The sequence below is a fragment of the Cannabis sativa genome, chromosome X (genome assembly GCF_029168945.1).
Source record: "Cannabis sativa cultivar Pink pepper isolate KNU-18-1 chromosome X, ASM2916894v1, whole genome shotgun sequence".
NCBI lineage: Eukaryota > Viridiplantae > Streptophyta > Magnoliopsida > Rosales > Cannabaceae > Cannabis > Cannabis sativa.
The window spans coordinates 81,380,067-81,399,721 of record NC_083610.1 but is presented as its reverse complement, the minus strand read 5'-3'; the positions used below and the strand labels follow the sequence as shown (position 1 = coordinate 81,399,721).

At 37.2% G+C, this 19,655-nt stretch overlaps 1 protein-coding gene across 15 annotated transcripts; it reads right to left on the bottom strand.

Moving 5' to 3' along the window:
• Nucleotides 1-2,880: 2,880 nt before the first annotated feature.
• Nucleotides 2,881-17,873, bottom strand: LOC115700000 (uncharacterized). Of its 15 annotated transcripts, none has more exons than XM_061106998.1 (20): nt 17,398-17,873; nt 16,974-17,236; nt 16,300-16,387; nt 16,150-16,227; nt 15,998-16,057; nt 15,738-15,842; nt 15,298-15,408; nt 14,757-14,798; nt 7,544-7,657; nt 7,339-7,439; nt 6,911-7,047; nt 6,724-6,827; nt 6,548-6,590; nt 6,329-6,420; nt 6,169-6,217; nt 4,620-4,690; nt 4,127-4,246; nt 3,459-3,544; nt 3,334-3,378; nt 2,881-3,143 (listed from the first exon to the last, which is right to left on the bottom strand). In XM_061106998.1, exons 2-20 carry the CDS (start codon nt 17,135-17,137, stop codon nt 3,089-3,091), a joined length of 1,665 nt encoding a protein of 554 aa, XP_060962981.1. In that variant the 5' UTR covers nt 17,138-17,236; nt 17,398-17,873; the 3' UTR covers nt 2,881-3,088. The 15 variants fall into 15 exon arrangements, with proteins under 15 accessions (XP_060962981.1, XP_030483432.1, XP_060962978.1 ...); XM_030627572.2 differs by having other exon boundaries at nt 17,392-17,872; XM_061106995.1 differs by having other exon boundaries at nt 16,974-17,230; nt 17,392-17,862.
• Nucleotides 17,874-19,655: the final 1,782 nt, after the last annotated feature.

Genomic DNA, 19,655 nt, shown 5'->3' with positions numbered 1-19,655 from the left:
GTTAGAATCTCGAATAAGCCATCTTATTTACAAGATTATCATTATTATTGATAACAATTCATCTGAACTTCTTCAGGTTTCTACCAATGTTACTCCTTATCCTATTTCTCAAGTTCTTGATTATAGCAGATTGATACTCCATTTTTGAGTTATTGTTTTGGCCATTTCCAGTCATTTTGAACCAAAATTTTTTAGCCAAGCTAAGGGTATACCAGAATGGGATAATGCTATGGATAATGAAATCGATGCTCTTGAAAAAAATCACACCTAGACAGTGGTTACTTTATCTGATGGATATTATGTTATTGGTTGTAAATGGGTTTATAAGATCAAGTTTAATGCTGATGGTTTTGTGAAAAGGTTTAAGGACAGGCTTGTGGCCAAAGGGTACAATCAGCAAGAGGGAATAGACTACACAGATACTTTTGCTCCTATGATAAATTTGGTTACTGTTAAGCTTGTGTTAGCTCTTGCAACCATAAATGGATGGTATCTTCACCAACTTGATGTCAGTAATACTTTTTTGCATGGAGATTTACATGAAGATGTGTATATGACTCTACCTCAAGGGTATATTTCTAAGGGGGAGATTTCACCTAATGCAATTTGTAAACTCAACAAATCTTTGTATTGCCTAAAGCAAGCCTTAAGACAATGGTTTGAAAAAATTTCTAGTGTCTTGATTGAAGAAGGTTTTCATCACTCAGCCACACATCACTCTGTTTATGAAACATGTTGGGGACAGTTTTATTATTCTTCTCATTTATGTTGATGATATAATACTGGCTAACAACAATTTAAGTGAATTAGAAGCTCTAAAAGTCAAGTTGAATAACAGATTTCAACTTAAAGACCTAGGAAACCTCAAGTATTTTCTAGGATTGGAAGTGGCTAGATCTGCTAAAGGGATTTTCATATCTCAAAAGCCTTATGCATTACAATTGCTTGAAGATCTTGGGCATTTAGGTTGCAAACCAGTCACTACTCCAATGGAAGCTAACCTAAAGTTGGGCCAAGATGAAAAAGATGATAAGTTGGAAGATCCTAAACTATACTGGAGGATAGTTGGTAAGCTTCAATATCTTACCATTACAAGGCCAGATATATCCTTCTTTGTAAAAAAGTTAAGCCAATTTTTGATTGTTCCTAAGTCTAGACATATGAAAGCAACTCAAAGAGTCCTGTAGTGTATCAAACGTTATCCTGGGCAGGGACTGCTTTTTCCTGCAACATCAGAAAGGAAGCTCAAGGCCTATACTGATGTAGGCTGGGCAACTTGTCCAGATACTCGAAGATCAACTACTGGTTTTTATATATTTTTTGGAGACTCATTGTCATTTTTGAAAAGCAAGAAACAACAAACTATTTCTAGGTCATATGTAGAAGCTGAGTATAAGGCAATGGCAAACACGACATGTGACCTTATATGGCTTTTGTTAGTTCTTAAAGAACTAAATATTGAACATAATGGCCCTACCTTACTTCACTGTGACAACAAAGTTGCTCAACGTATAGCATCAAACCCTATTTTTCACAAAATAACTAAACATATCGAGATAGATTGTCATTTAGTTTGAGAGAAAGTTCAACAAGGTGTAATCGAAACCAGCCATGTCTCACAAAAGAGCAGCTAGCAGATGTCTTTACTAAGGCTCTTTTCTTAATCCATTCAATAATTTGAAAGACAAGATGAGATTAATGAGCATTACCTCTCTATCTTGAGGGGGAGTGTTGAGAATAATTAGTTGGTCAGCTGTTAATTGTTAGTTATTGGTTAGTTACAGTTAACTAAATTGTTGTAACTTCCTTTTACTTGTTTTGTGAATTGTTTAAGTGAGCTTGAGCTATATAAAGCTCACTGATTGTATTTTCCTCTTCAGTGATAATAATTCAATATTCTGTTTCATTCTCTCTTCTTTTTCTCTGTTTGTAATATCAAGTTTAAAATTTTTAAGAGCCATTCTGAAAAAAAAAAAAAAAAGAAAGAAAAATTGGGTATTAATGTTGAGTGCAAGGCAAAACTTTTTTTTCCTTCCTTTTTATGCAAAAACTCATCCAATCATGAACACCAAGTACTCTAAAGAGTAAGCCGTATTGAGTAATAATTTACATGATTTGATTTTTATTGTTTTGAGTGGTTATAATAACCAGGGTGAAATTTGAGACCCATTAACTTTTAAGAATGATGATGGGTTTGCTTTCTGCTTTTTTAAACTAGCTAGAACCAACGAACCTAAAACAATGCATGTGGAAAGCATCTAATGTGTGGTCAACATCCATTCCAATACTGCAACCCTACAAGGCTTATTCTTTCTTCTCTTTTATCCCCACAAACAACTCTAAAAACCCCTTCAGGAAGCCATACATGTTAGCACCTTTGCTTCTCTTCTTCACTATAGTAATCCTACTATATCTATCTTAATTTTCCAAAATGCAACAAAACAATCTCTTTCTAGGAATTAATAATTTCGTCAAAATAATGCACGATAGTTTTCCCCCTGAAAAAAAAAATTTCGCCCCATAACAAGCCTTGCTCCATCTCCCATATCATGCATTCTTTTGAGATTCCACTCTGAAATAGGAGGAAAGACTATTCTAATGCAAAATAAGAAAAAATTTATTAATTTTTTTTATCAATCTCTTTTATGCGTATTAAATTTGATTCCATTCCATTTCTATTTCTATTTCCATTCTCATTTTTATTCATGTTTCCAACCAAATGTCATCTACAATACACAAGAAGATTCTGATATATAGATTCTATTGTATCATAAAGTTGCATACAGTCATACTCCAACTTTAAACTTATGATCCCAACCCACAACTTCAATATTGATTGTAGCAAAGTAAAAGCATTCCAAAGTGCCTTCATCAATGTGCTAATACATGAAAATATATTGGGATTTATCATTGCATGCTAATCAGGTATACAACAAGCCTATTTTGTTGCGAATTATGGTCAAAATTATACAATAAAAGTAGTAGACTATAAACACAGCAACACTTATTATAATTAAAAGAAACTAAAGAGATAAATTATTCTTCAATTTATGGTTTTTCTCCTTTCTACTAAGAATGAATATTGGCTTTAAAAATGCTTTGTTGGGGAGCTATGCTCTTCCTTTCTTTTTATCATCATGTGCCTGCCTCAAAAACAGTTGGAAGTCAAAAAGAGAACAAAGAAATGTTTTATTCAAAAGAAAAAGAAAATACAAACTCACTCTTAAGAGGGCCCTCAAAGAAAAGTAGAGAAAATAATAATGTAACTAAAATGTGTATGCTACAAGAATAGCCAAAAATATGATAAAGAAAACAACATCATAAGATGCATACCTTGCTTGGAACATCCTCATGGTTAGCACAAGAGTATCACGCATTCTACAAAAAAAAAAGGCAAAAATAAAACATAGTTTTATAATTTATTTGACTGAAATCTCGAAGATAAAATGAAAGCATACCGAACACTATACGTGCTAAATGGATGAGAAGATCCACTACCGGTCATCAAAACAAATTGTGTTGAAAGTCCACAGGGAACTTTGATCTGCAACAAACACATATGTTACTTCTGCAGAACAAGAAGTAGAGAAAAGTTTTCTATGCAACCATTGATTGTCTCAATTTTCTGTGATTAAGAAGCATATATGAAATCTATCCTTGGCTCCCCGAAAAAGAATAAAAAAATCAAAATCACTGTAAAGATAGTACTTAACAAGACCTAGTGATGACTCGTGAATAAGTTTTCCGAGCACAGAAATCATCTTTAGCAAGTCAGATAGTAGCAGACCATGAAAACATTGCTGGGATCTTATAAAGAAACATAAAACTCTGACAACTTAAAACAAAAGGGAAATGTTTTTTTAGGTAACTGTAAGCACAAAGGAAGAGCCCCGATTCTAATAGGTTCTTGGTTCGACCTTCTGTAGTGAAAGTGTTCCTTGTTTTAAAAGGAGTTAAATGCAAATGTTTCAAACTTTCTCAATACTTCCCAAAAGCTCCCTGGAACTATACTAGACCACAAGAATTAGCTATGCCTATTTGACAAATAAGAAAACTACATTAGAGAGCATCCTATAATACAACACAAAAACTCTAAACTCAATGCACCAAAAGTTAAAGAACATACTGATAGATCCTTGGAGAATTTCTCATTAATCACAACAGCTTCTGAACCATCCATCTCAACTTGGAAGCCAGACCGTCTCAAAAACAACGTTGTCCTCTCCCAGTTCTCAGAAGAATCCACCTACAACAAAAAAACAAGAAAAATGTGCAAACTGAGATAAATTCCTTAAGCTATAAAGTGCAGTATATGATGTTGAAATTAATAGAGAGCAGCATACCCCAGAACAAACCACCCAACATGGAAGAGAACTTTCAAAGATTTTAACAAAATTTAAAAGGTTATTTAAGAAAATAAACAATGTGTTTAACTAATCATGGAAACCACTTTTAATATAATATTCACCCTTGTTGCATTTCACAATGAGGACATATAACTCTCGTGAAACTACAAGCTTTTTAAACTATAGTTGAGAGATCAGAGATCATATTAAACCAAAGATAGAAATTGCAGAAGAATAAAATAATACAACCGTTAGAAGAAAAACCAGGCATACCAGCAAAAGAACACTAAACGAGGCTTCTCCTCTGAACATATGGTTATCAATCTCCATTTGCATATCAGGGTCTACAAAATACCTCGTGAGAGGACATGGCAAACATATAACAATCAGAAGAAGGAAGCAGTTGCAGGGATTGCAAGAAACATAATATAGCACCAATAACCTCGATGTCTTGACGTTCCATGTAAACTATTATTTTAGAAAAATCTAACCATTTATAATGTTCAATAGAAAGCACTTCTTTAACCACTCAACTCTTCATCTTTTTGGTGAAGTAGCCAAAAGTAAACATTTCGCTTTCTAATTCTTGTTAAATTCACAGTTTCAAATTCTAGTTTGATCCAATTTAACCCAATCGTCTGGAAAATAAATGGCAAGAAATTAACTTCTTCACATAATAAATTATAAATTTTTGGAAATAAGTTTGAGTAGCATTTTTTTCTTTCTTTCTTTTTTTTCTTTTTTATGTCATTACTAATTAGACATTGAGTTTCAGATGGTACCTTATCAATGTTTCTTTCAGAATGCATTAAATAATACTGCCAAAAGTCATACAATTGTCCTTGTGAATGGTCAGAAATATAAAACATTTTTCCCTTTTTAGTATTGAAACAGACTTCCCACCTAACACTAAACTATTAGGGCAGAAAATTATAACAATTGCTATGTCAGTATCCAGGAAAGATTTGAATCTCAGATCTTGTAGGAGCGAACCTCATGGCTGACTAATTAATTGAGTAAACCCTTTTTGTATATCATAAACTGACAGAATTCGATTTTGGGAAGATATATGGATTGGAGATTCTTCTCTGATCAGTGCCTTCCCTGACTTAGCAGGGGCTGCCAGTGGCTGGGTAGAGAGCTGGGACTTCAAGTTCAGAAGGAATCTACTGGAGCGTGAGGTTCCAAGTCTTATTTTGTTATTGCAAAAGGTGGAACATGTTAGAGTGTTAAATATTTCCAATGATAGCAGTATTTGGAAGACAGATCGTTCAGGGGTTTTCTCTTGTAAATCAGCCTTTAGCTGGTTTACTTAAAATCTGGGTCTTACTCATTTGTGCTGGATGAGAATCTTATGGAAAAGTTGTGTACCTTCGAACAAAGTTATGGAGAACGGTGATCTTAGCAATAATTTGGGTTGTGTGGTTGGAAAGAAATACTAGAATTTTTGAAGGGGTTACAAACTCAGAAGCGGATGTGTGGGAGAAAGTTAAGTTCTGGACAGCTACCTGGGTATTTAAGACCAGATTTTTTGAGGACTTGTCATTTTTAGATTTATGTAGAGAATGGAAATCACTGTTGTATTAGCAGTATTTTGGCTACCAAGTTTAGTAATTTTTTTGTACTGCAGAGTGTTAACTGTTTTTGGCCTTATTTATTTTTGGTAATTTTGTAACCAAGGTGTTCCTCGGCCACGAGTGAGGATTCTCACTTTATATTGGGGAGGGTCCTGTCTAAGACAAGAGGCCCCCTTCTCTTTTTTCAAAAAAAAAAATAAATAAATAAGAAAAACAATGATCTTCACAATTTCCACAAATCTTACCGCATTTTATTTTGTTCTGATCATTAGCATACCGCCTGACGATATCTCCCTGACAATTATCCACATATTTAGTAGAAGAGCGAAATTCCCACATAGAAGTTTTTCTTGCATATTGAAATTATACTACATTTATAATTAGATACAAAAAAACAAAAAAAACCTGGCCACCCTGATCATCCATAGGAATGCACTCAACAGCAATTATTTTATCAACATCATCAGCTGTGACAATATATTCTGGATTTGTAGCTCCTGAATGAGAAATGATAAGAAATGAAAATTAGTAATGCAAAATCACAACAACAAATTATTATTCATTGAAAGGCTTGGATCCTCATCTACAATGGCAGAATCAAATTATTAGTCATTTTTGGCTAACCTTCAATGTACTGCCTAGTCCCGTCCTGAAGATGGCGAACCCACTGAAGTACAAGCATGAAGCATGTAGGCAACAGAAATTATATAATAATCCAGTGCATTTAAAAAACAGATGTATCTATATTATACTGTCTACAGCATGGATAATTCATTTGCATAATTCACAAAGAATTTAACCTGAAACATGCAAAGAGAAGTCCCTCGTACTGGATATCCGCACCCAAGAAGTTTTTCACCTGGTATGGCATCACCAATAATCTGGAAATGTTCTATGCCAGGGCCTTTAAAATGAAATAAGTAAAAAGATTAGATTTAGACTACACTAGAGATCACACTGATGACCTACAAACAAAATACAAATCACCTTTAGAAACAGAAGAAACATTCTCATCATTTGCTGTGGGAGAAGGAAACGCAGGGCTATTAGACACTTTTTCTTCTCCGACATTAACACCTTCATCGACTGATTCATAAGGATAATGGCCAGGCACTTCCCTGTGGCTGTGAATGTAACATTTCAGCCAAGTTAATGAAAATTAATATTTTAAGACCCTCACAGAGATTTGTTGCTAGTGTAATTATGATAATCATAATGAGACATATAATCCCCTTAGTAGAGAAAAAAAAAAGTTAAATCAGAATGTAGCAAAAACCTCCTGGTAGCACAAAAAATGCTTGAGTGATATGAAGAAAAGAGATTGAGATTTACTATCATTGAGCTCAATATAGAATGTGAACATGGAAGTGCCAATTGTGAACTGTGTGATGATGTTATTGGATAGAACTATGTACCTCATATCTGGAAGATCAGTCATATATATTTGTGAACTCTCATTTAGTCTCGGGTGCTGCCCTTCAACAGACTGATTATTATAGAAAGAACCATGTTGATTCTCAAAGAGACAATAAGAATGATTAATAATTAATACACTATAGTTTGAGCAAGTAAAATCACAATTAACATGGTATATAAGTAGATATGACATGCCAATACTACCATGGGTCTATTGGAAACTGTGTCATTCACTGTCGTAGCGGCGCTGCCACCTTGGCTATGAGATCCACTTTCAGGACGAGGTTCCACCATTGATGTTATTTCACTAATTCTGTCCTGCAAATATGCAATCGTGCTTTTATTGTAGTACTCAGACATCAAGTATAGAGAATCCTGTTATAATCGCAGGGAAAAATGAGAGAGAACATTGCTACATTCACAAAATGTTTGAGCAAGACACTTTTTTCGGCTAATCATGGTTCAACTATGCAATGAAAATTATTAGTTATTCTATATTTCCCTGTAAGTCTCTAATGAACACATTATATGTGTTATCCGCGTTTACGGACGAGGGACACGTGGCATAAAATGAGAAGCACGACCTTTAAACGTCACTAATTAAGTTCCCTTAAATAGGAAAGGTCACGGAGAAGCTACACATGTTCAGGAAAATATTAAGCCCAAGGGCTACACGGAGAATTGCCTTGCTGTGTACTGCCATCCGAGACCCGGCAGCCCGGAGGCCTTACCGTCTCTCCAGAACCCAGAGAAGGCCAAGCTCATCATATGCCCAAGTGACACCTGGAAGGCACTCGAAGAGCCTAACACAAACACTAATCGCACAGAGGAAGTCGGACATCTACCATGAAGAGAGACCCGGATCGCTCCAGCGACGGTTATACCTTTTCTGACACACGATCAAATCTTGTCCCCTGTGTCAAACCATGGTAGTGTGCACACCCCTCTGAATATGCCTTTTTGCTTGACGGTTTGCTTAGGCATCTCCTTTTCAAGGTGAAACCTTTGGGCGACACGTGTCCAGTACCAACGATGGTCCCCATTATCCAACTACCTCTTCTCCACACGAGCAAGAACCTTCTTGGGGGCCTAACAGTCAGTTCTTTACATGTATTTTACCCTAATAGTGGATTTTTTTGCAAAAACTCTAGGCGCATTATGGGCATGTTCATACCCGCAATTTAGCCTATAACTACCCCTGGATCTTCATACAAGGGGGGGAGGAAAATAAATAGCCGAAACTCTGCCAAATTTTCTCTAAGCTTTCTTCTTCTTCAAGAGAAATCAAGAAGGCAAAGTTAGGGTTTTCTTGTAACCACTCCTGTAAAATACCATACCACCCACAATTTAGCCTATAAATACCCCTGGATCTTCATACAAGAGGGGGGAGGAAAATGAATAGCCGAAGCTTTACCAAATTTTCTCTAAGCTTTCTTCTTCTTCAAGAGAAACCAAGAGGCCAGAGTTAGAGTTTTCTTGTAACCACTACTGTAAAATACCATACCAACCTCTTAAGGCCAATACACTGACTTGTGGACTAGGGCTCATCGACACCTGAACCACGTAAAAAAAATTTGTCTTCTTTATTACTGCATTAATTATTTCATAAGCTCTTATTTAATTAGTTTTTAAAAATCTCGGTAAACATTTTGGTGCTTTCATTGAGAGCTAAGGAAAGACCTAAGCCACGGTATTGCTAAAACCATGGTGGCTACATGAAAAACAGTCACAAAGAAGACTCCTCAAGGCAGCCTCGACGTCGTCATGGAAGATGTGAACCCTCTCTCCAGAAACACCCAGCCGAGCAATGTGAGGGAAGGGGATACGTCAAAAGCTGACAACCGAGAGGGTAACTTAGATAAGCATCGTAAACAAGGTGAAGAAAACCATAACGGTTAAGACGACGAGGAGGATGATGACGGACATGTCAAGGACGGGTACTATAATGATGGGTATTATTATGAACAAGACCCAGAAATGGTCCGAGTGTCCAAAGAGTTGCATGAGACCCAGGAGAAATTAGCCCGTCAAGAAAGGTTTTCTCAAAAGATGGAGAGGATGATGGCCCGCCTCCAAGCAAAGCTCAAAGATCTAGAAGAGGATTCTGAAGAGGAACCCTCAGTGGAACTTGTCGATAAATACAACGGGGAAAACCCTGCCAACGATGAAACCTCAGCTCCTGCGAAGAACAAGGCAAAGGCGAAGGCGAAGGTAGGTGACCCTCAAAACCCAATAGCTCCTGTACCTCTTAGGAAAAGTGTGAATCTAGCCAGCAGACCTATGCAAGCACAGAAGACCACTGATACCTCCGGGATTGGACACCCTTCTCCTCTGAAAGGTCCTGTTGCGCAAAAAGAGACTGGTGCGAAAGTACCCAGGTCCAAGGGAAGGAAAAACCACCCCATTGATTCCGTTAACCAGGACGGTGGGACCAGAAGATAGTATTCTGATGATAGTTGGTCCACCGTGGACCTCCGAAGGCGTCTTGATGCTAAGTACGAAAAAGCCAAAGGAGAAAAGCTGAGGCCACGTGGACATGACCTCAGGAACCATTTGAACGACAAGGCTCGCGGACGTCACCTTCCAAATAGTGACACAAAAAGGTTGGAGGAGCAGATTGTTGCCTTAACAAAACTCGTCCAGAAACAGAGTGGGGCCCTTTCAGATTCAGAAGACGAAGATCCGAAACCATGCATCAGGCGGATCGCGGAAGCCTCACTCCCTGAGAATTTCAAGATGCCCCAAATTGAGTTGTACGACGGCCGTACAGATCCAAGGACCCACCTGTCGAAGTATAACAAAATGATACAGGTGGCCAGAGTATGCGATGATGTTAAATATTTGTGCTTCTCACTGACTAACCAAATTCGCGAAGGATTGGTGAAAAAAGTTGGCTCCCAGATCTGGTCATAGTTGGAAAGACTTACAATCTGCTTTCCAAAAGCAATTCATATCTGCCTGGGATTATGACATGGAAGTTGGGACGATCACCATGTGAAAGCCTGAAGAACTTCATTCAGCGAATGATGGAGGCGTCGGTAAAGACAAAGGTGAGCGACGACATGAAACTCGTAGCCTTACAATCGAGACTTACGATTAGCTCCTTGCTATGGGGCGAAATGCAAAGAAAAAAAGACTGAGACTTTGTCCGAGTTTATGTCCAGAGCACAAGGTATCATCAATTTAGAAGAGGCTTATCAGCAAGCTTTTGGAGTCCCTCCGGCTTCAACTCCCTCAGCATCCTCACCAAATTTTGTTCCACAAGTCCCGGTCCCGGAAACTTAATATACTCCCACAGTCTATGGACCTTCTGCGTAAACCAGATGCAGCATCGCTCCCGGACAATCGAACCCACCGGTGGAAGTTCTAGAACAGAAGGTGAGCCATTTCCGGAGCAAGAGGAGCGGGAGGAACCAAAGTCGAAGTGAAACTTCAAAGAAACCCATAAACAAGTTTGAACCAAAGTACATCGAGTACACTAGCTTATTGGATACTCAAGAAAATGTCTACAAAGCGACCTGCAACATGGTCCATTACAGGAAACCCCCGAGAATGCCTCCAGGAGGCAAACACAAATCAGTACATAAGATGCGAGTACCACGGAGATGTAGGGCACACTACCAATGAGTGTGACTACTTAAAAGATGAGATGGAATCTCTGGTTAGGGCCAGACACTTAGGCCAATGGATAAGGATCCCAATTATCTATCCCAGACAAGAGGTTGTTCACAGACAGCTGATCGTTTCGAGACAGCAGGGTACAGTGAATCCTCCACAAGGAGTGAGTCGTCCTTAAGCTCCTGAAACCCAGCTTCCGGTCATGCCTGCTCCGCCAGTTCACGCTGCAGTAGCAGTACTGGCTCCGAGACCGGGGAACCCCTATCCGCCAGGCTTGGCTCCACCACCAATCGACGATCATGTGGCCACCATCTCCGGGGAACCACACATTGCAGATACAAGGAATTCCCAGAAGAAATATTTAAGGGAGTTAGAGAATGAAGGGGAAATATGCGCTTTGGTACAATCACTAGCACAACACCCACAAACCATGAACCTGCCTATCACATTCACGGAGGACGACGCCAAACATGTTCATTTCCCCCACAATGAGAATACCATGCCCTCAACATCAATGAGAATATGACGCCTGTCTGCCAGAAGAGGAGGCTTTTAGACCCGGGAAAGGCAAGAAGCGCTAAATGCGGAGGTTGATAAGTTAACCGCAATAATTTCCTCCGGAAGTCATTATACCCAGTGTGGCTGGCAAACCCTGTTTTGGTCCCTAAGCCAAATGGCACATGAAGAATGTACATAGATTTCACGGACCTTATAAAGCTTGCCCAAAGAATTGTTTTCCACTTCCACGAATAGGCCAGATGGTGGATGCCACATCCGGGTATGAACTGCTGAGCTTTATGAATGCCTACTCCAGCTACAACTAGATCAAAATGCACATCGCGGATTAGGAACACACGAGTTTCCAAACGGACAAGTGAGTGTACTATTACAAGGTAATGCCATTTAGATTGAAGAACACCGGAGTAACTTACCAGCGGTTGGTTAACAAGATGTTCAAGGACCAGCTTGGGAGAAACATGGAAGTGTCGGGGATGATATGCTCGTAAAGTCCAAGACGTGCAAAGTGTAACCGGAAGTATCGCAACCCTTAGTCAATTCATTTCAAAGTCTACGGACAAGTGCATCCCATTTTTCAATTTATTGCGCGAAAACAAGAAATTTGAATGGATCGAAAAATGCAAGGAAGCCTTCCAAAAATTAAAGGAGCATTTGACCAAAGCTCCAATCCTATCGAAACATGTAGAAGGAGAAGAGATGTACCTGTCTGATCACGTCGTAAGTGTTGCATTAGTGCGAGATGAAGGGAAAGTCCAATTGTCGGTGTATTACATAAGCAAAAGATTGTTGGGTGAAAAATCCAGATAGGAAAATTTACATGGTATACTAACTTCTGCCATTTTTTTATAAAAATACTGTCAGGCGGTATTTTTTACTTTTTTACTGTGTTTTTTATAAGTTTCATACTACAGTATACTGTGTTAAGCTTTCATTGGTCTTCTACTTGTGTTTTTTAGTTGTTCTACTGTTGTTTTGAGTTGTTCTGCTTTGTATTTTACTGGTGTTTTATAAAAACACAGTATTTTTGAAAACTTCTCCGTGTGACAGTATTTTTGTAAAAATTAACCCAAATTCCAGTATTTTTGTAAGTTTCCCTCCAGATATCCACCGACAGAGAAGTTGACCTTTTGCTTGTTAATTCCCTTCAAAAAGTTGAGACCTTACTTTCAAGAACATGCCATCAAACCTTTACACCTATTTCCCAGAAAAAACACATACGCACACTTATGGCACGACATTCTCGACCCTAATCAGTTCATCACCATATAACACCCTAACTATTCTATCTAAAGCAATCGCATGCAAGAAAAATTCAGAACACAGCTTGAACAAACGATTTCTATCCTAGCATAGAATCAAAAATATCAACAAGTTCAGAATAACTTACTTACAATACGATTCGAAGAAGAGGGATGGTCGTTGAAATTGATTCAAAATTTCATGCCCAGTTGATGACTCGGTCAAAGCCCGCTTGAACGTCGAACTCTTCGTGTGACTGGAGGTGGATTGCTTAAAATTGAGAGTCGGGGCGCCAGGAAAACAGCAAGCACGAATGTGCAAGAAATAGTTTATAAGAAGATCGAAACTTTCATTCATTCACTAGTGAAGATATGGAGTAACAGATCAAGATATTTCAGTCTGGGTTCTAAGAGAAGGGTTCTGGTTCAAGGAAACAAAGGAAGTTAGAAAATCGAGAAATGATGGAAAAAATGAAGACAAGTGGTTTTGCGTCTATTTATAGCCAAGGGCGGTTTGAGTGATTCAAAATTAGCAGCTCAGATCATCTCTTCAAAAAGCATAGGATGATTCAGTGGCTGGGGAGTTGAAAAGATGGCATTTAACATACTTCGGCTAAAATATAAACATTTAATTTTCATCATTGCATACCTCGGGCCTAATGTGCATTAAAGAGTTGTCACGTCAACAACTCTGCTGTCAGAAAAATTTCCCGTGAAGTATGTGCTCTCTGCAAGCGTGTGTTGCTCACGAACTCATTAAAAACACGACACGAGTGCAATGCCAGTTGCACCCTGCACAAGACTTTTTGACCTTTTAATTGTTGAAGGCCAAACAGGAAGGATGCTTCCATGTTCTCAAAAGTCACCCACGACTCACAAATACACTTCGATGATCCGAAAGAAGGTTGCAAGCTTCCGCGACTCAGAATGTCCCGAAAACTTAGGAGGTAAATGTTATCTGCATTTCCGAGCGAGAGACACGTGGCATAAAATGAGAAGCACGACCTTAAAACGTCACTAATTAAGTCCCCTTAATTAAGAAAGGCCACAGAGAAGCTATACACGTCCGGGAAAATATTAAGCCCAAGGGCTACACGGAGACTTGCCCTGCAGTGTACTGCCCTCCAGGACCCGGAGGCCTTACCGTCTCTCCAAAACCCGGAGAAGGCCAAGCTCGTCATATGCCCCAACGACACCTGGAAGGCACCCGAAGAGCCTAACACAGACACTAATCGCACAGAGGAAGTCAGACGTCTACCATGGAGAGAGACTCAGATCGCTCTAGCGACGATTATATATTTTCTGACACACGATCAGATCTTGTCCCCAGTATCAGACCATAGTAGTGTGCACACCCCACCTCTGAATATACCTTTTTGCCTGATGGTTTGTCTAGGCGTCTCTTTTTCAAGGTAAAACCTTTGAGCGACACGTGGTCAGTACCAACGATGGTCCCCATTATCTAGCTACCTCCTCTCCACATGAGTAAGAACCTTCTTGGGAGCCCAACAGTTAGTCCTTTACATGTATTTTATCTCAATAGTAGGCTTTTTGCAGAAACCCTAGGCGGTTCATGGCATGCCCATACCTGCAATTTAGCCTATAAATACCCTGGATCTTCATACAAGAGGGGGGGAGGAAAATGAATAGCCGAAGCTCTGCCAAATTTCCTCTAAGCTTTCTTCTTCTTCAAGAGAAACTAAGAGGGCAGAGTTAGGGTTTTCTTGTAACTACTATTGTAAAATAACATACCAGCCTCTTAAGACCAATACACTAACTCTTGGACTAGGATTTATTAACGTCTGAACTACGTAAAAATCTGTCTTCTTTATTACTGTATTATTATTTCTTAAGCTCTTATTTAATTAGTTTTCGAAAAATTCGATAAATAATATGTTTTATTGTAATCCATTTGAAATTATACATTAGTAGCGGTGATGAGAGATTTTGAGAAACATTAAACTTTATACATAACAAATTCTACAACAAAAATAATAAAAATCTTCGATAAGAACAATCTAATCACTAGGCTATAAGCTTACATGAGATTTTCTGATTTTCCACTGCAATTGATCGTGAAGGTACTGCAAATTCATGAAAAAAAATACGCCTTACTCAAGGACATGATATTGAGAAATCAATCCAAGTACATGATATAGAGAAATCAGTCCAAACTTCTTCTGCTACTCAATGATTGTTAATTTTTCCTATAGGCGCCTATAAAAAGTAAGTTTAAGAGAGTAACTCTAAAGAATGTTAAGAGTAACTATGTAAATAGCACCAAGATATGTTAGGGAAAAAATGAACACAACAGCAATTTTGTACCTGGAAAGTATGTAAAAGCTTAGTGGCCTTTAACCAGAGATAAAAGTTATTATATATGATAAGAAGCTCATATGCACAACTAAATAAAGATTAGGCTGAACTATGTAATGGTGAACCTTACAATATCGAAAGCAACTGAATCTAAAGTGAACTTGATATTTGAAGAGATTTACAAGATTCTATCAGCAAAAGTGTCTTCTCGCCAAAATTCAGTGGTTTAAATCTTACAAAGCATGCTTTCCAATATTAAATCAATACCTTTAAGTTGTTTGATATAGCAGAGGCATTTATGACACGAGGCCAAATGCCATATTCAGCCAATAACCCAAGCATGGATGACGTGAAGAGATATTTTTCATCGTCAGCAGCCTATTATACATATACACCATTATTAGCAGCAAACATTGGACAATAGTAGTTCAAGAAAAAGTAAAGAACTAAAAGAAGATGAAGAACACTACAAGAGAGAATATTAAAGATTCAAAGTTGTTCAATACATAGTTGACACAGTAAACCATTGTGATACTAACACTTTAGATTCAAAGTTGCTCAATACATAATTGACACAGTAAACCATTGTCACATACATGGAAACATTGAACCCCAAACCACTCACACTCACTCACTCATCCACCGAACCACCAAGCCCTCAAGTAGCAGCATAGGAAAAGCAGCAACCAAGTAGAGTAGTAGCATACCTTCAATTCATGTGTCAATTTTAAATTATCTTCAAGATCACTTTTTCTACGAGCCAGCTCATTTAAGGCTGAAGTTACAGCTTCATTTTGTTTCTCATCCATGGCCTATCAGTGAAATTGCATTTCTCTTCTTTAGAACATTGAAAACCAATATATATGAGAAGTATATCAAAGTTAAAAAACAAGATAACATTAATAAGAGAGAGGCTTAGTGAAAATCAAAAGATCATTAAACACTTCTGAAGAGATGATGAATATACCAAACGCAAGTCCGCAAATTTCCGTTCCAACGCATACTTCTCATTAAGCAACCGCAGTTCCTAGTACGAAGAAAATCATTGCTTTCTCTCGGATGTGAACTTAAATCAGTAAACTGAGTATACCATTACTAGAGTTAGAAGAAAGTTCATACCTTCACAGACGCAACAGCAATTTGTTCACGAAGAAATCGGATCTCCTCTTCCTGTTTACTAACTCGTGAATACATTTCCTAATTACAAAACTTTGTCAGTGTAAAAGAACAATACCGTCCACAGTATGTTTAAACTGAAAGGACACATACCATTGCTTCTCTGCTCTGATTCTGAAGATGACCAAAGTTTCCATCTCCTTTTAAATTCTTTGGTGCAAATTGTGCTTCGGATTTATGCCTACAGAAGAAGAACACGAATGAGCACTTAGGTGGCGTTGGTTGGAGGTAATGAAATAGAATGAAAACAATCTTTCATTCCATTCATTTGTTCAGTTGCATATTAAAGTATTTTCACTATTTTAGTGGAATGACTATTCCATTTTAAAATAGAAGGAAACACCATTCTAATATATAATGAGAAAAAAATAATAATTTTTTTATTATTTTTTTTATACATTTTAAATTTTATTCCATTTCATTCCTATTACGATTCTCATTCCCATTCTTATATTTTCATTCCTCCCAATTCCTCCCAACCAAACGCTACAGAAGACTTAAAGAACACCAAAAATAATTAGTACGTGCATCGAAAACGAGATTTAGTTTTATTTATGCTAGTTTAGGTGCATTTGAACTCATAAATTTCTACACAGCAGTACCCCAGTTCTTTCTCCATTTTGACTGCCTAAAATATATGTCTGTGTGTTGTTATAAACCCCTGGAAAGCTTTCATATCTCTTTTTGTTAAGGCTTCTAAAAATCCAACAACTCAAGCCCAGGTATGAACATAAAAGAAAAAGCTTGTGAAAAAAAAAGAGCATTACCTATCTAAAACATCAGCAGAATGCTTTTGATTCCTATCATTGTTAAGCCACTGCGACACACCCTTATTAGAAGACATATCATTAGAAGTTGATTCTCCTGTTGAAGACAACCTCTGATTGGACAATAACTGATGGTTTCCATCATAACCAACCACGTCTCGCATTTTCAACCCAACACCATCTCCTTTACCATGCTTTAAAAGCCCAATTTTGTAATCAATCCAATAGTTGTTAGAAACCAAATGTCACGATAACACCTGCAACTGTCACCAGAAAAAGGTAAGACAAAAAATGGATTGAAAGAAAGAGAGATAAGAGAACCCAAGTAAGAAAACACAACATAAGATCGAAAAAAACTATTCTTTCAATCTGAAATTCAGATAAACAAAATTGGGCAGTAATAAATAGAGAGTACAACCTTAACCTTGAAGAATTAGGAAGCAAAAGTGTGAAAGTGAAAAGGGTCCAGTGCGTAATGCTTGGTCTGTTTTAATGTTTATGTAGTTGGTTTGGTGGAGGAGGCCTGGTCAGTGATGCGGTCACAGATCCGTCTCTCTCTAAAAAAAAGAAAGAAAGGAAAAACTCAGAGTGCCCAAAACAGAATGAAAGCTAATATGGAATGATATAAGGCAGGGGAAGTCAGTCAATGCCCTTACTAGTTGGTACACTGTGCAATATAAAAATTTGATTTTTTATAGAAATGGAGTAAAATTAAAGGAAATGGATGGGTAACAAGTCAAAGGGTAGATATGATACACATGGAAAATTGTAAAAGCGAAAGAAGAAAGAATTTTGGGAGAGAGAAAAAAATTCAAGGACATGAAAGAAATGAATTAGAGGCGGCTAGGCTACACCAGCTACGTTTGTTTCCTCACACCTGTCATCTTCTGCTGCCGTATCTCATGGACACCAATTTGCCACCGCTCAACTATCTCATACAGCATCTTTCCAATACTTACAAATTTTTACATCATCTAAAAAAAGTATAAAGTGCAGTAATATTTTTTTATTAGTTTTTTTTTATTTTTAATTAGAAAAATAAAAATATTTTTAAAAAATATGTTTAATAAAATTATTTTCACTTTTTAAATTTTTAATTCATTAATTTCAAAAAAAATTATACAATTTTTTTCTTAATTAATATTTTAAACTCTAATCCCAACTTGTATCTTAGAACCTAAATTCTAGCTTTGGCCCCAGTCTTAAACTCAGACCACGATCTGACCCCATGCACGAACCTACACTCGATTTAAATAAAAATCAAAAAATAAAAATAAAAATTATATAACACATTTTTTTCTACTTTTAAAATTAAAAAATAAAAGTAGATATAGAACACATTTTTATTTTAAAAAAAAATTAAAAACACAAATTGACTTTTATTTTTGTAATTAAAAATTGAAAAATAAATGTGTTATCAGATGCCCTCATAATATTTTATTGGGATAAGGCACTATTTTTTTTGTAAAAAATTACGTTTTTAAAGAATTTTTTTTATATTTTTACGGTTTTTCATAAAAACAACATGAAAATGACAAGAAAACTACATAAAATAAACATGAAAATAACATCAAAACAACAAAAAAAAACATACAAATAACAAAAAGTCAACAACAAATTAATAAGAGTACAACATAAAAGACTTTATTTTTCTGTAAATAAAATCAAAAAAATCGTAAAAATATTTAAAATTCCGTGAAACCGTATATGTTGCCCCTGATTTCGCCCAATATACGTGGACCAATCAAACAGGGACACGTGGATCAGATAACTTGTAAATATTTGCTAAGTCTTCGAAAGCCACAAGGAAGCACCCTGGGCATAGGTCCCGGAGGAGGCACCCGGAGTACAAGGTGCTCCCGGAAACTCGCATAGCATAAAGCCTCTCCGCGAAGTGTCAGGCTTCTCCTGAGCAATCAAGTCGCATTTAATGCTGCATGGGAGGAAGCGTGTTGAGACTGCAACACGCAATAAAGTCTGACGGCACAACCTCCAAAACGGCCGCCACAAGAATGATCATTTAAGTCTAGCGACGGCTACTCTGCGAAGAGTCACATCAATCACAAGGCAAAAAGGACATTCCTCATAAAAACCCTACAGCACCTAGGGATTTGACCATGCATTACTCATGGTATATTCATTGGGAATACCCAACTTTATGGATACTTACAGATACGTTTGTAAGAACAATTCTAGGGATTACCCCACCAAAACACTATAAATACCCCCTCAAAGCTCATTTAATGGGGTCGAGAATCTTGGGTTGCATATGAGCAAGAAGAGTAAATACTCACCAAGAACATTCTCTGTATTTATAAGGGTAACATTCCCTCAAGTGTGGAATCTGTATTAAATACATCCATCAATAACAAAGACTCGTGGACTAAGGCTCATTAACGCCCCAACCACGTAAAAATCCTTATCTCGCTTTCTTACAGCTCAATATTATAATCATATTTTAATAGTTGCCGAAAATCTCGGTCAACAGTATATATATCGATTGCGTGCACTTACGTATATATATAATTTTTACAACAAGTTTTTGGTGTCGTTGCTGAGGATTGAAATTAAAAGTTGTGTATTATCAATTATTTTGCAATTTATTTCTGGTTTGAGGTTCTAACGTTGCTTGAGTGGGTTGTATTTTTCTTTCTCAGGTTTACTCTAGTACATGAACGAGTA